Source organism: Mustela nigripes, chromosome 2 (genome assembly GCF_022355385.1).
Source record: "Mustela nigripes isolate SB6536 chromosome 2, MUSNIG.SB6536, whole genome shotgun sequence".
Taxonomy (NCBI): Eukaryota; Metazoa; Chordata; class Mammalia; order Carnivora; family Mustelidae; genus Mustela; species Mustela nigripes.
Window position 1 is genome coordinate 62,258,097 of NC_081558.1, and position 14,916 is coordinate 62,273,012.

Here is a 14,916-nt window from a genome sequence, read left to right on the forward strand (position 1 = left end):
AATAAATAAATGTTTTTTAAAAAAAGGACTATAATATTGACACACTGAATCTAAACTTACTTTAACCATGATGTCCACCTGCTTGGTAGGTATAAGAGTGATAGCTGCAGTTCACGATAGCTGCAGCTTATGATTTTATTAGCTTATTAAACTTTATATCAATGCAATGTTGCTAAATGAAAAGTATGCTTTTGTTTTAAATATTTTGGCTAAAAATGTTGATGTGAAAGAAGGTCACCTAAACATACTTCCGTCTATTCTGGTTATTTATATTATTTAATTACTCAAAGGGAGCCTCTGCTTATCAATGGTCTTCTCCTCTCACTCTTTTGGCTCCAGGTGCAGGTCCCCATCAGTTAACACCATACTCTTCCATTCTGCCTCCAGAACCTTCTCTGCAGTGTTCCCTCTATGTGGATCACTTCCCCCATCTCTCTCTTGATACCACCTCCACCTCCCACTTCACCTGGCTAATTATGACCTATTCTCTAGGTCTCAGCTGAACATCACCTCCTGAGGGAAGTCCTCATTAACCCCTCCACATTCATTCTCCCTCAGTTGGGTTACATTCTTCCTGGTACCTGTTCCCATGGCACCTGAAACTTCTTCCTGGTCCTCTACATAGTTAATTATTTAATTGTAACTTTTCCTTACTATCTACGAGGCCCATAAGAGCAAGGAACTAAGGGTATGATTCACCAATATATTGGTGATCAATAAGTATTTGATGAATGGAATGTTAATTGAGCGCTAAATCTTGGCAGTTTCTCTGTATTTTAAAAGCATTTTATAGTTCTGCTTAGTTGTAGCTTTTGTTTTCTAAAAAGTGTTTAATGTATCTGTTCAATTTAAATGTTTATTCACTTTATAACTAGAAAAGCAAGACTTTATTTTTCTAAGATGTCAATTCTTTAATATCTTAAAAGGTTTAGATATAAGATTATATTGACTCATAGAAACTGAAGTAATTAAAAAGAGAGTTAATGGCTGGAACATGTTTGAAAATTATCTTCCAGGAAATCTGCTGAGTCCCAGGGCTGGAAAAATTGGGCACTGTCCCAGGAAACCTAAGACCAGGAGGCAGAGAGGTACATTTAAAAGACATCCCACCCAGCTACATGTCCTGCCCCTTCTAAGATCAGGATATATATTCCCTGAGAGAAAAACAGAGATTCTTTAAAAAATATATATTCATTCTGCTTAGGAGTAGCAGAAAGGATGGGTTTGCATACCGGAATGGATGAAGGAATAAAGCAAGACAATGTATTCCTATTCATAAGGACTTTATAGCGAAACAGTAAAAACTTTGTATTATACATTTTCTGTAAATTACAAATAAAGCAAATTATGCTATAGGTGATCAATAATGAAAGATACAGTATTACCTAATTTTCCCATATCTGTCCATACTGAAAGAACCATGCTTGACCACCATCTTGAAAGGTGGTTGGTGTTAGCAAGGATTCCAACCATCATATGAACAGGGCCTTTAACAAAGCCATCCAGTTTCTCCAGTGTGTCACTAATGGGATTGAAACAAAAAGGTGATTCTGGCTACACTGAAAAGCATCAAATAACACGGGATTATTAGTAATGGCTAAATTTCCTGTGCATCTACATGTCAGCACAATGAAAGATACCTGACATACGTCACCTCATTTACTACACCCCAACACCCTAAAATACAGAAAGGTATCCCCTTTGACAGAAAAGTTAACAGGTTCAAAGAGTTTAAAAAGTTTGCCCAAAGACATAAACCTGCTAAGTAGGAAAGCAGAATTTAATTCTAGAGCCTGAGCTCTTTGACAGCCTCTCTAGGGAGGTAAGGTGTTCAATGAAATATAGTATTATCAATTCCAAAATGGAAAATCATGCTCCCATACAAAATACATATGGAAACAAAAATCAAGAAGCATAGTGATGGAAAGGTTGGTAGCTCCATCACTCACTAGTCCTCCCAATCTTGCTTCATGATCCAAATCCATGCCTTGGCAAAATGTCTAATGTACTATATGACTTGGGCCTTCAGGTAACCATAACAAAATGTTCAATCTATACATGACAATGGTCCGCTGTTGGCAATCAGCAATACTTACATTTTATTCTAAAGGCTTGAGCAGAAATAACTGTATACATACTGCAGGATAAAGCACCATAATTAACTATGTTAATATTGGGGATCAAAATTTTCTGTGTAAGAGAAAAGAGATTCAAGTACAATTTTAAGAAGTTTTAAAAGTCTATAATGTTAAACTTGAACTGGAAACACTAATTCCAAATCATTATTTTTAATACACTATATTTCCAAGTTATTACAACTTGAAATGATGACAACGTAGTAGCAATGAATATCCCCAACATCCCCGACATCCCAGTTATGCTCTCTAAATAACTTTCTTCTAACAAAGATCAGAACCCCTTAGAGTACTGGCTGATTCTGGGTCTGGGAAAAGCAATATAAATGTGACCCTAAGAAATCTTGAACCAAAAACTAAAGGATTCACCTCAAAAGGACATAAGAGTAAGCTTAAAGGGAGACCCACTGACAAAGTTTCAGACAATCTGGGCATCAAAAAAAATAGAGTAAAACTGACTGGAAGTCACTAAATATGTAAAATTCTTTGTGTCTCTGTAATGACATTTAAAAAAAATGAAAGCCTTACCCAACAAGGGAAAAAAAAAAAAAAAACCCTCTCATTTGCTACCACTGGAGGTGAATACTAAACCAACTTTTTATTCTGAAAATTGGTACTTAAATAAAAAGAATCAAATATGTATCTTCCATTTTTAGTAGGAACTACAATACAGATTAATCAAAGAGCCCCAGTTAATAAGGTAAAGTTCCTTTACACAGAAGAATGCTAGTTTATACGTGTAAAAGAAAGGATGCAATAAGTCTCCATTCTGCAAACCTTCACAGAATAACTGACTCAAATAAGGATTGTGAATGGATGCTAGAATTATTAAATGAAAGACTTGGGTGGGGGGGGTGGGAGAGAGCCACCTGGGTGGTTCTGTCCGTTAAGCATCTGCCTTCTGTTCAGGTCATGTGGGACTGGAGCCTTGTGTCTAGCTCCCTGCTCAACAGGGAGTCTGCTTCTCCCTTTCCCTCTGCCCCTCCCCTCTGCCTGTGTTTTCTCTCTCTCTCAAATAAAGAAATGAAATGAAATGGAATGAAATGGAATGAAATGAAATGAAGAAAGAGAAAGAGAAATAAAGAAAGAAAAACAAAGACTGACTGACTTAGGTGGGAAACTGGATACTCACAAGTGCCCAAGTATCATCTCACAGATTACCTGCTAGCTGCAAAGGGAAAAAAAGTTAACCTTTCCATGCTGAGGTCTGGCTGTCAAAACCTTAAGCAATCAAAAGTAACACCACCATTAAAGATATAACAAGAGAGCAAATACTTCCTGGTGTGATGCACTATGAATACACAGCATTACCCACAAAATATTGTTAAAAAAACATTTTTAACTTAAATCTAATCAACATTTTGGTCCAATTTTCAACTTGCATAAAGAGGGGAATACAAATCAAGTTAAATATCACCAGAAAGATATGAGCAGATAAATCCAAAATGTGGGTCATTCTACAAGACAGTTATTCTCAGACCCTTCAGACTAGAACCTTCAACAAACTTCTGTCATGGAACAGAGGAAGCTGGAGGGAATCATCACAGATTAAGAGCTTGCAACCAAATGCAGTGTGTGAAACCTGTCTCAGCTCATATACCAGCATCTTTAGCAGATACTATATATATTTTCAGTATGTCCTCAAAAGCAAATATCCATCAACACCAAACCAGGATAAAGAAGAATATTTTTAGTAACCTTCCAACCAATGGAAGTTAGCATTTCATTGTACTCTACTCACCTCCACTTAGCAGCTTCATGACTAGCCACAGTTCATCTTTTACTACAAAAGACGTGTAGTAAGACACAATATTAGGATGATGGCACTGACTCATGGCTTGAATTTCTTTCTACAAAGAAGAGAAAACATGATAATATATTAGATGCAAGCCTAAACAACACCACAAGTTAGTGAATTCAGATTTGAAAAGCCCAAGACTATGTAACAACCTTTGCAAGATCTACAATTAAACCAAAAAACTCCTCAATTTCCCTCAGTCCATTCTGACTGATCATTCCACTCATAACCTCTTTAACTAGAAACATGCCTGCTTTATCACAGCCTTACACAGCACCATAGAGGCCTCCACTAGGACATGTTTTTCTTTAAGGTGCCCTTGAAAAACTCTCATGGGAAATCTGGTTTTACAGCCACAGAGGATAATGACTAATAAATAGAGGGTGGTTTTGTTTTTGTTTTATCGTGTCTTAAAGTGTCTATTTTCTTTTTAAATTTTATTTATTTGAGAGAGAGAGAGAGAGAAAGGGCATGCACTCACATGTGCAGGCAGAGGGGCAGAGGGAGAGGAAGACAAAATCTCCAGCAGACTCCACGCTGAGTGGGGGAGCCAGACTCGGAGGTCAATCTCACAACCCTGAGATCATAACCTGAGCCGAAGGAGATGCTCAACAACCGAGTCACCCAGGCACCCCATTACTTTACTTTTATTACTCAAGTACTGAAAGTGAATTCCATCTGTCTCACTGAAAGGACTTTCTTTAAAGCCCTGTTACCTTCTGCTGCCAGAGCTTTCCTGTGGATTTCTCTGTTCTCCACCTGAAGCTTTCTCAAGCATTGCTTAATGATGACTTTTCATTCTTTCCTGAAACTCACTCATCTTGATTTCTAACATTTACTCCTGGTTTTCTAATTACCCCAACACAAAGAGTTTACCTCCACTTCACACCAGTCAGTCAGTCCCCAAGCAATGTTAATTTACTCATTCATTCCTATTGACTGAACACAATAAAGTCCCTGCCCTCATGGAATGTTCATTCTAAAACTAACAATTCAGGGCCGCCTCTCAGGTCCCCTCCCTCCTTGGGAGCTTTGTGCTATCACTTTGCTATATTGCTCAATAAACCCTGCTTTGCTGCCTACTAAAAAAAATAAAAATAATAAATAAATAAAACTGACAATTCTTCCATCTATAAAATGTCTAGGGAATGTGTTTTTCTTTCCCTTATCACTGTCACTGCCTGAGTTTAGAGTCTTAATACCTCTTTGTGTGGCCCTGTGTACCTCAAACCATGGGATGCAACCCACACAGGCCATGACACAAACTAAGTAGACAAAGTTAGAAACAAAAAAGAAATAGAAAATCAGAGTGCATTCTACAGAATATAATTAAGAATTGTTTTATGAAAATATTGTTTCAGTTATATATTAGTATTTAGAATATATATATAACTAATTCTTTTCTAATTCTAAACCTCTGCCTGGTAAGGTTTCTATCTGTCTATTCAAAGTGTCCCCAGCCCTGGTGGGCCAGAACATAAAAATCTCTACAGAGGCCTCCATCTTTGTAACTAGGAGTACACCTCCTCCTCTTACTTCACAGTGGTTGACACCTCTCCTACGCATCTGTCCTGCTTGGTCCTGTACAGAAGACAGGAGTGTTAACTCTTCATTCAACTGGATTGTGAGCCTCCCAGTAGAATGATAGACATTTATGCCTCTTGTGTTCCCTTCAGCTCTCTGGCCAATGAATCTAGTACTAGCAACTGCCAGAGAAGAGAAAAAGCTCAAAACACTGCCTAGTGTGCCGTGAGTAACAGCTCTGGAAAAGGTAAGCGTAGTAAGATTTTATAGCTGATTTTCCCATCACACTTAGCAAAGGTTGTCAGGTAAGAAAACATTTTGACAAGAGAAAGGAGCAATATACTACACCTCCTCACCAGTAACTGTCACACAGGATACACACCTAGAACATAGTTCACATCAGCACCCTTTCTACATTATAACAGAGACCATTTTGAAAACAAACTTAAAATCAGGACACCACAAGTTTGGTACGCTGATCTAAAACTAATTCTTATCTCTTGGAAACTGAGCCCTTCTCACTCACATCTCAGGTCCCTGACACTATAAACACCACAAATAAACCAGCCTTCTTTATATTCCCAATGTTTCTTCAGACTTTAGTGGGATCTCACTTGTTTGCCCTCCAAAAAGGCCAATTGTTTTAAATTTGTTTTTACTAAGGGGTGCCTGGGTGGCTCAGTCCCTTAAGTGTCTGCCTTCAGGTCATGATCCGAGGGTCCTTGGATCGAGCCCTGCATGGGGCACTGTGCTCAGCACAGTTTGCTTTTACCTCTCCCTCAGCCCCTCCCCACCACTCATGCTCCCTTCTCTCTCAAATTAATAAATTTGTTAGATGTTTTACTAAAAGTCACGTCCCCTTACTTATTTGCCAAATATATAAATACTATATTTGTAATATAAAGCTTACTGGACTATGCAGACAAAATGATGAAGGTCTAATTTATTTTTTTCTTTTACTATGCTATACCAAATTTGCAATCCTCTACAAGTAAGGCCTAGTGTAATAACACAAATATTATTTTCAAGATGTCAAATATCTGACAGATGCTCTTTTGACTTTTGAACCAAGATTATAATTAGTTACTATTAGATGAAGTAGGAAACAACAGACTTTACTCAGAAAGACCTGATTTTTTTTTTTAAAGATTTTATTTCTTTATTTGACAGACAGAGATCACAAGTAGGCGGAGAGGCAGGCAGAGAGAGAGGAAGGGAAGCAGGCTCCCCGCTGAGCAGACAGCCCGATGTGGGGCTCGATCCCAGGACCCTGGGATCATGACCCGAGCTGAAGGCAGAGGCTTTAACCCACTGAGCCACCCAGGCGCCCCGAGAAAGACCTGATTTTTAATCCAGACTGTCACTTACTGTATGATTTACTTCCTTCATCTAAAGGAAGTAAATGGAAGAGCATTCATCTAAAGAAGAGCATGGAGGCACTTATGAGGGTAAAGTACACTTAAGGGCCTATCACTAAAAAGATGTTTGTTGTTACTATCATGTGAACACAGTCAAGTTATTTAAACTTTGAACTTTCATTTCTTTAGTCATGAGGTAATAAATGAGACTTTCATTCACCTTTATGCTATCCTTAAGGGTTAAAATAACTGGCAAATGATACAAATTCATACCTGGCTTCTCAAATTCCAGTCAATATATATTGGCTAAAAATTCTGATTTTCCCTTAAAATAATTAGTTTACAATTTACAGCCTCCTTTTATGATGATTGCAGTTCAAATATCCAAATGATGCTCCAAGGGATTGTAGGCATCTCTAAATGCAAGATCACTACCTACGATTTCTGTCGGCATGTCCTTTCAAGTGTATATTCTCTCACAAAAGCAGCTCAAGATCACTAAAGCAAATTTTTTCTTTAGCTTCTACTCACATATTACCAACTCCTGAAGACATGCTTTTGGGTTTTTTTGTTTTTGTTTTTAAAGATTTTATTTATTTGACAGACAGAGAACACAAGTAGGCAGAGAGGCAGGCAGAGAGAGAGAGAGAAGGAAGCAGACTTCCCACTGAGCAGAGCGCCCGACGCGGGGCTCGAACCCAGGATCCTGGGACCATGACCCAAGCCGAAGGCAGAGGCTTCAACCCTCTGAGCCACCCAGGTGCCCCGACATGCTTTTGTTTAATCTCCTAAAAATTCAATGTATAATTCTATTATCTCTTTTCCTTTTATTCCAATATTCCCTAATACTCAGTACAGGCTCCACCAGAAATTAAATCCAACCTGGGAACACAATGACTTCTGGAATGTCAGAACATCTCAGTGCTAATTCCTGCCTCTCTATCACTAGCTGTATGTGACCTTAGAGAAATACTTAATAAAAGTAATACTTAATAAAATAACATTAGTTCCTATTTGTATAGCAGTTTATACTTTTCAAGTACTAGATCATTTCATCCTCAAAGAAAAACCTCATGAAGGGGGCACCTGGGTGGCTCACTCAGTTAAGCATCCAACTCTTGATTTTGGCTCAGGTCATGATCTCAGGGTTGTGAGATCAAGCCCTGCATGGGGCTCCATACTCAGTGTGACATCTGCTTGAGATTTTCTCTTCCTCCACCCCTTCCCCACTAAGTAAGTAAATTAATTAATTAATAAAATCCTTTTAAAAAGAAATAAAAACCTCATGAGGTACATGAAGCAGATGTTATAATTTCCATTTTAAGCCAAAAAAACAGGATTTACAAGGTTAAATGATTTGAAAATCTACTTCATATCCTTTACTGAGCACTTACTACATACTTCAAACAATTCTGGGTTCCGTGGCTCATAAAGAAGTACAAAATCCCTGTGTGTCTAGCTTTTAATGCCACAGAACATCTCCTACAGCTATTAATCCCCAAGACTCCCTTTCTTCTCTTTTTCCATAGCTTTTGGAGAAGGCAACACCACCTTCTACTTCCCATCTTGTATCAATGGTCATAATGCAAATTGGTACCATGTTCCTAGGAGGCCAAAGCATTTTAAAGCATATTCCATCGACCAGGTATCACAATTGCATGAAACTAGTTTAAGGAAAGAGAAAAGTAAAGAAGCATTATTTAAAACAACAAAAGAGAGGAAAAAGGTAATTGTCCGATACAAGAAATAGGTTAAATAAAATGTGGTCTGCCTATGCAACAGAATATTACACACATACTGAAAGGCATTTTAATTCATATTTATAGACAGAATTTGATAAATTTCTCTATGAAAAGAACAAGTAAATGATTACATTATCATAAAAATACAAAGATTTTAATGTATGAAATATATTTGTATTTATATTCTGAAAGACTATATAGCAAGTGTTAACCTCAGAATGGGAGGATTACAACCAATTTTTCCTATTTACCTGGATTTTTCTATATTTTACAATAAGAATTATTTACTGAGCCAATCAAAATACCTTATTTTTAGAAAAGTAATTAAAATTTTCAAGTTATTTCCCACTCCAACATGAATACAAATAGGAGTATATTTCTCAATAAAAAATATGAGATGTGCATACCAGGAGTTCATCCATGCTAGTTTGACATTTCTCAAGGTTTATCCGTTTGATTGCCACTTTCTCCTTCTTAGGGGCACAATATGCTGCTTGGACCACAGCAGTTGCTCCACTCCCTAAAGATAAATACATAAATGAGTAAATAAATAGATGAATAGATAAGAACATGACATTTCTAATTCTCACACAATTTAAACAAGAAAATAATTCAGGGCATCTGGGTGGCTCAGTGGGTTAAGCATCCAACTCTTGATTTCAGCTCAGGTCCTGATCTCAGGGTTGGGAGACTGAGCCCCATACTGGGCTCCCCTTAAGACTTTCTCTCTCCCTCTCCTTCTCCCCCTCATCCTCAGCTCATGCACATGCTCTCTCTCTAAAAATAAAAATAAATAATAAAATAAACAAGAGAATAATTCTTACCTTGTTCCTACACTCAACAACAGATAACACCCTAAAAAGTAAGGTATCGGTCAATAAAAGCCAAAGCCTTGACCATTTCATAGAATTCCTAGTAAACACCAGCAGGGAGGAAGAATCAAAATGGCTACAGTTCCAATTCTAGATTATGATGGCACAGGCTCGCACTTCCCTGTTCCTCTCCTCTCAATACAACTGAATACCCTAGAAATAACTTAACAATCATACAATGACCCTAACAGGTGGAAAGAAAGTAGATGAGTTAAGGGCCTTTCCATGTAAGGAAAAGTACCACTGTGAGTTCACTGGGTTTTCCTCTTATCTCCCACAAATCCATGAACAGCCTGAAACCAGAACCACCAACACAAATAGACAAAAGAGAAAATCTTGCTTTCTGGACAAAGGGCTGTAAAAGTATTAGCAGAGACCTAGCTTAGCAGAGACCTAGAAGGGAGAGAGACCCTCCCCAGGACTCCCCAGGCCCTATCCAGGATACCAGGGGACCCTAATTCACTACAACATCGGCATCAGCAGGGTCTCCACCCCAGACAGCAGTGGCCCAGATCTGCCACACTTGGGGCAATGTCCAGCCAACCTGCCCTTAGCAGTAGCAGAGATGGGGACCCAAACCACCAGTCAGCCCAGGCAACACCTGTAAAAATCAAGCAGAGCTTCTGTGATGCCAGAAAAATAAAGAGAATAGCACTGCAAAAGCTCTGAGAACTAAATTATCACAGGAAATACACAGCTCCCAAAAGCAGGCCAGAACCTACACACTAACCCTAAATAGAGTTAGTGCCTACTAAAATAGAAGACTTAAGCAGGATAAAGACTCTCTTCATATTAATATCTTAGATGTCCAGGATAAAATTTTTTTAAAAAATCACGCACCAAGAAAAACACACATGAGTAAGAAACAGAATCATACTGATGTCAACACCAAAATGAACCACAATCTGGAATTACTTGACAAGAATCTTAAAGCTATCTTCATAAAAATACTTCAATAAACAATCAAGAATTCTCTCAAATAAAAAAAATAGAATATTTCAGCAAAGAAACAGAAGCTGTTTTTTTAAAAAACTACCAAATGGAAATTATGTATACAACTGAAATATGCAACTTCCAAAATAAAAATAGTGATGTATATAGGTTCAACAGTGGAGATGAAGGAGGATAAATTCAGTCCTGAGGACAAGATCAACAGTTTACTCATCTATGGTTTCACTCACTTATATGTGAAACATAAGGAATAGCATGGAAGACAGAAGAAGAAGGAAGGGAAAATGAAGGAGGGGAAATCAGAGCGGGGGACAAACCATGAGAGACTGAGGACTCTGGGAAACAAACTGAGGGTTTTAGATGGGAGGGTATGGGGAGATGGGTGAGCCTGTGATGGGTATTGAAGTGGGCACGTATTACAATAAGCACTGGATGTTATACACAAACAATGAATCATGGAACACTACATCAAAAACTGATAAAGTACCGTATGGTGAGGGGCGCCTGGGTGGCTCAGTGGGTTAAGGCCTCTGCCTTCAGCTTGGGTCATGATCCCACGGTCCTGGGATTGAGCCCCACATCGGGCTCTCTGCTCAGAGGGGAGCCTGTTTCCTCCTCTCTCTCTCTCTACCTGCCTCTCTGCCTACTTGTGATCTCTGTCTGTCAAATAAATAAATAAAATCTTTAAACAAACAAAAAAAAAATGTACCGTATGGCGACTAACATAACATAATAAATTAAGTAAATAAATTAAAGCTGTCAGTAAATTCCAACTTACTCCTTTGTTTCTCCAAGCAGCTAGAATTATCTCTTCCTATACTTAAAAAAGTGTATATTGTTAAACATTATCTTGATATAAAATTTGACAAGCCCCCCAAAAATAAAATAAAAAATAAACAAGAAAGAGAAAATGGACTGGGGAAAAAAAAAAGAACAGAGCCTCAGGGAGCAGTGGATAATATAAAAAATCTAAAGTCCATGCAGTAGGTAAAATAATGGCCTCCCACAAAATACCCATGTCATACTCCTTGAAACTTGTTAACGTTACCTTATACTGCAAATAGACTCTGTACCTGTTATTAAGTCAAATTAAGAATGAGATAATGGGGTGCCTGGGTGGCTCAGTGGGTTAAAGCCGCTGCCTTCGGCTCAGGTCATGATCTCAGGGTCCTGGGATCCAGTCCCGCATCGGGCTCTCTGTTCAGCAGGGGCCTGCTTCCTTCCCTTCCCCTCTCTCTGCCTGCCTCTCTGCCTGCTGTGATCTCTCTGTCAAATAAATAAATAAAATCTTAAAAAAAAAAAAAAAAGAATGAGATAATGGATAATCTGGGTGGGCCCAAGAAAATTATAAGGGTCTTTCTTTTATAAGAGAAAGGCAGGAAAGTCAGTGAAGAAGATGAGATAATGGAAGTAGAGGTCAGAGTGATAGGACCATGAACCAAAGACTGAGTATTGATATACACAACAACATGGATAAACATGAAAACATTATGCTGTGTGGAATAAACCAATCACAAACTGTATGGCTCCATTTATATGAAATGTCCCATCAGGCAAATCCATTCAGAAAATATATTACTAGTTGCCAGGAGCTAGGAAAGAAGATAATGGGAAGTTACTGCTTAATGGGAAAGGAATGTCTTTCTGGGGTGATGAAAATACTCTGGAATTAGACTGCGGTTGCAAAATACCATGAATATACTATAAACCAATAAAATGTACACTTTTAAAATGGTAGGTTTTATGTTATACAACTTCTACCTCAATTTCTTAAAAAAGGTAAGAGAATACTACAAACAACTTTAAACTTTAGCTCAGGGTGCCTGGCTGGCTTAGGTTGGTAGAGCATAAAACTCTTGAAACCAGAGTTTTAAGTCTGAGCCCCACACTGGGTGTAAAGATTACTTTAAAATAAAATCTTAAAAAACAAACAAACAACAAAAAAACTGTAGCTCATAATTCCACAATTTAGAAAAAAAATGGGCCAATTTTCTGAAAACAACTTATCGAAACTCACTCAAGATAAAATAGGTAACCTGAATAATAAAAACACTATTAAAGAAATCAAATTTGGGGGCACCTGGGTGGCTCAGTGGATCAAGACGCTGCCTTCGGCTCAGGTCATGATCCCAGTGTCCTGGGATCGAGCCCCGCATCGGGCTCTCTGCTTAGTGGGGAGCCTGCTTCTCCTTCTCTCTCTGCCTAACTCTCTGCCTACTTGTGATCTCTCTCTGTCAAATAAATAAATAAATCAAATCTTTTAAAAAAAAAGAAAAAGAAAAAGAAATCAAATTTGTAATTTAAAAGTTCTTGAAAAACTCCCCAGGCACAGATGGTTTCTCTGGAGAATTTTACCAAACACTGACAAGAAGAATTAACTGCCATTTTACACCTTGTCCAGGAACGGAAGAAGCAGGAACACATCCCAACTCATTTTATGAAACCAATTGTTACCAATACCAAAACCAGACAAAGACATCACAAGAATTAAAAAAAACTACAGACCAGTATATCTCACGAATTTAGCTGCAAAATCCTTACAAAAATATTAGCAAATTGAATCCAAAATAGTTAGTACACCACAACCAAGTAACATGTATTCCAAGTATGTAAGGTTGGTATAATATTTTTAAAAAATCAATGCAATACATACCAATAAGCTAAAGGAAAAATATCGTATGATCCTATCAACTGACACAGAAAAATATTTTTAAAAAATTCTACACCATTCATAATAAAAACTAGGAAAACTAGGAAATGAGGGGATCTTCAACTTCATGAAGAATACCTACAGGAAAATTATAGCAAAGTTATAGCAAACAACATACTTAATGGTGAATGACTGAATACCCTCCTTCTAAGACTGAGAAAAAGGTAAGGATGTCCATTCTCATCACTCATAAGCAACACAGTACTAGAAATCCTAGCCTTCGTTACAAGGCAAGAAAAAGAAAGAAGAGGCATTCACATTGGAAAAGAAAAATAAAACTGTCCTTATTTTAGATGGTGTCGTTGTCTATACAGAAAATCCCAAGGAATGCACAAGAAAAGTTCCCAGAACTTATAAGACAGTTTTGCAATATTGCAAGATACAAGATCAACATGAAAATCAACTTCATTTCTATATGCAAACACAAATAAGTGGAAACCAAAGTTTTAAAACACAGCATCATTTATAACTGCTCCCGCAAAAGGAAATACTAAAGTATAAATCCAACAAAATATGAAGAGGATATGTATGCTAAAAAATGTAAAATACTGATGAAAGAAAGCAAAGAAGATATAAAAATTGGGAGAAACTTATTATGTTCGTGTATTAGAAAACTCAACACACTAAAGATGTCAATACTCCCCAAAATGACTATATATAGGTTTAATGAATTCCTATCAAAACACCAGCAAGATATTTTGTACACAGACAAGCTCATTCTAAAGTTCATATGAAAAGAGAAGGCCCTAGAATAGCCAACACAATTATGAAGAAGAAAGTTGAAGGACTCATAATATCTAATTTCAAGACTTATTATAGGTTCAAACTTTCAGTTATAAAATAAATAAGTCATGGGGATATAAAGTACAGCATAGGGAATATAGTCAGTCAAATTGTAATAATTTTACATGGCAATAGATAACGGGACTCATCATTGCTTCAAAAGGATAAAGTACCAAATCACTATAATGTACACCTGAAACTAAGAGGATACTCCATGACAATTATATCTCAATAAAAAAACACACATTGGGTTCTCAAAGAATAAATGCTGATTGATGAGTTTTTTTAAGACTTATGATAGAGAGTAAACAAGAAAATGCAGTATTGGCAGAACAGAACCATCCATACAGAACAGAACCATCCATACTATCAGCAAGAAAAATGAACAAACTACTAATACGCACAATTACTTCAAAGAACCTCATGGGCATTATGCTGAGTAAAAAAAAGCCAATCTCAAAAAGTTACACTTTTTCAGGACTCCATTTGTATATAACATTCTTGAAATAACAAAAACCATGGAGAACAGATAAGTGGTTGTCAAGGGATAGGGATATACAAAGAGGGGTTAAGTATGGCTATCAAGGGGTAGCCTGAGGGAACTCTGTGGTGGGATAAAGTTTAGTATCTTGAGTTTACTGGCAGTTCCACAAAAGCACATGTGTAATAAAACTGCATAGAACTATACAGACCACACATATACAAATAGGTACAGTATACATATAACTACTAAAATTTTAGTTAAGTTCTGTGTTTTGGGGGAAAAAAAAAGCCCAGGCCTCAACCCATTCTGGCCATTAATAACATAATCTTCAAACACGATTTGCATAACGTCACTCATCAGATCCCTCAACCATAGCAGCTACCTGACACTATACCACTGGATAAATGAACAAGTTAACTTGTTTTCCACACTCCAGATGCAACTTATTTATCCCCATCTCCATGCCTCTGTAGAAGCCATTCACTCTGCTTTCTATGTATTAATCCATACTGGCCCCTCCTTTGAAAGCCCAACTGGTAACTCACCCAACTTCAGGAAG

The 14,916-nt window shown here is 37.5% G+C and overlaps 1 protein-coding gene across 3 annotated transcripts in view; it reads right to left on the reverse strand.

Annotated features, from left to right (window-relative positions):
• OXSR1 (oxidative stress responsive kinase 1) overlaps positions 1 to 14,916 on the reverse strand; it is a 104,751-nt gene that overhangs the window by 73,732 nt on the left and 16,103 nt on the right. For 2 of the 3 annotated variants that reach the window (XM_059390547.1, XM_059390546.1), the window contains exons 2-3: positions 8,965 to 9,077; positions 3,877 to 3,985 (exon numbers count right to left, since the gene is read on the reverse strand). In XM_059390547.1, the coding sequence (XP_059246530.1) occupies positions 3,877 to 3,985; positions 8,965 to 9,077 (222 nt within the window). Of the gene's footprint in view, positions 1 to 1,385; positions 1,523 to 3,876; positions 3,986 to 8,964; positions 9,078 to 14,916 lie in introns of those variants that run through there. The other variant, XM_059390548.1, reaches the window with a different exon arrangement.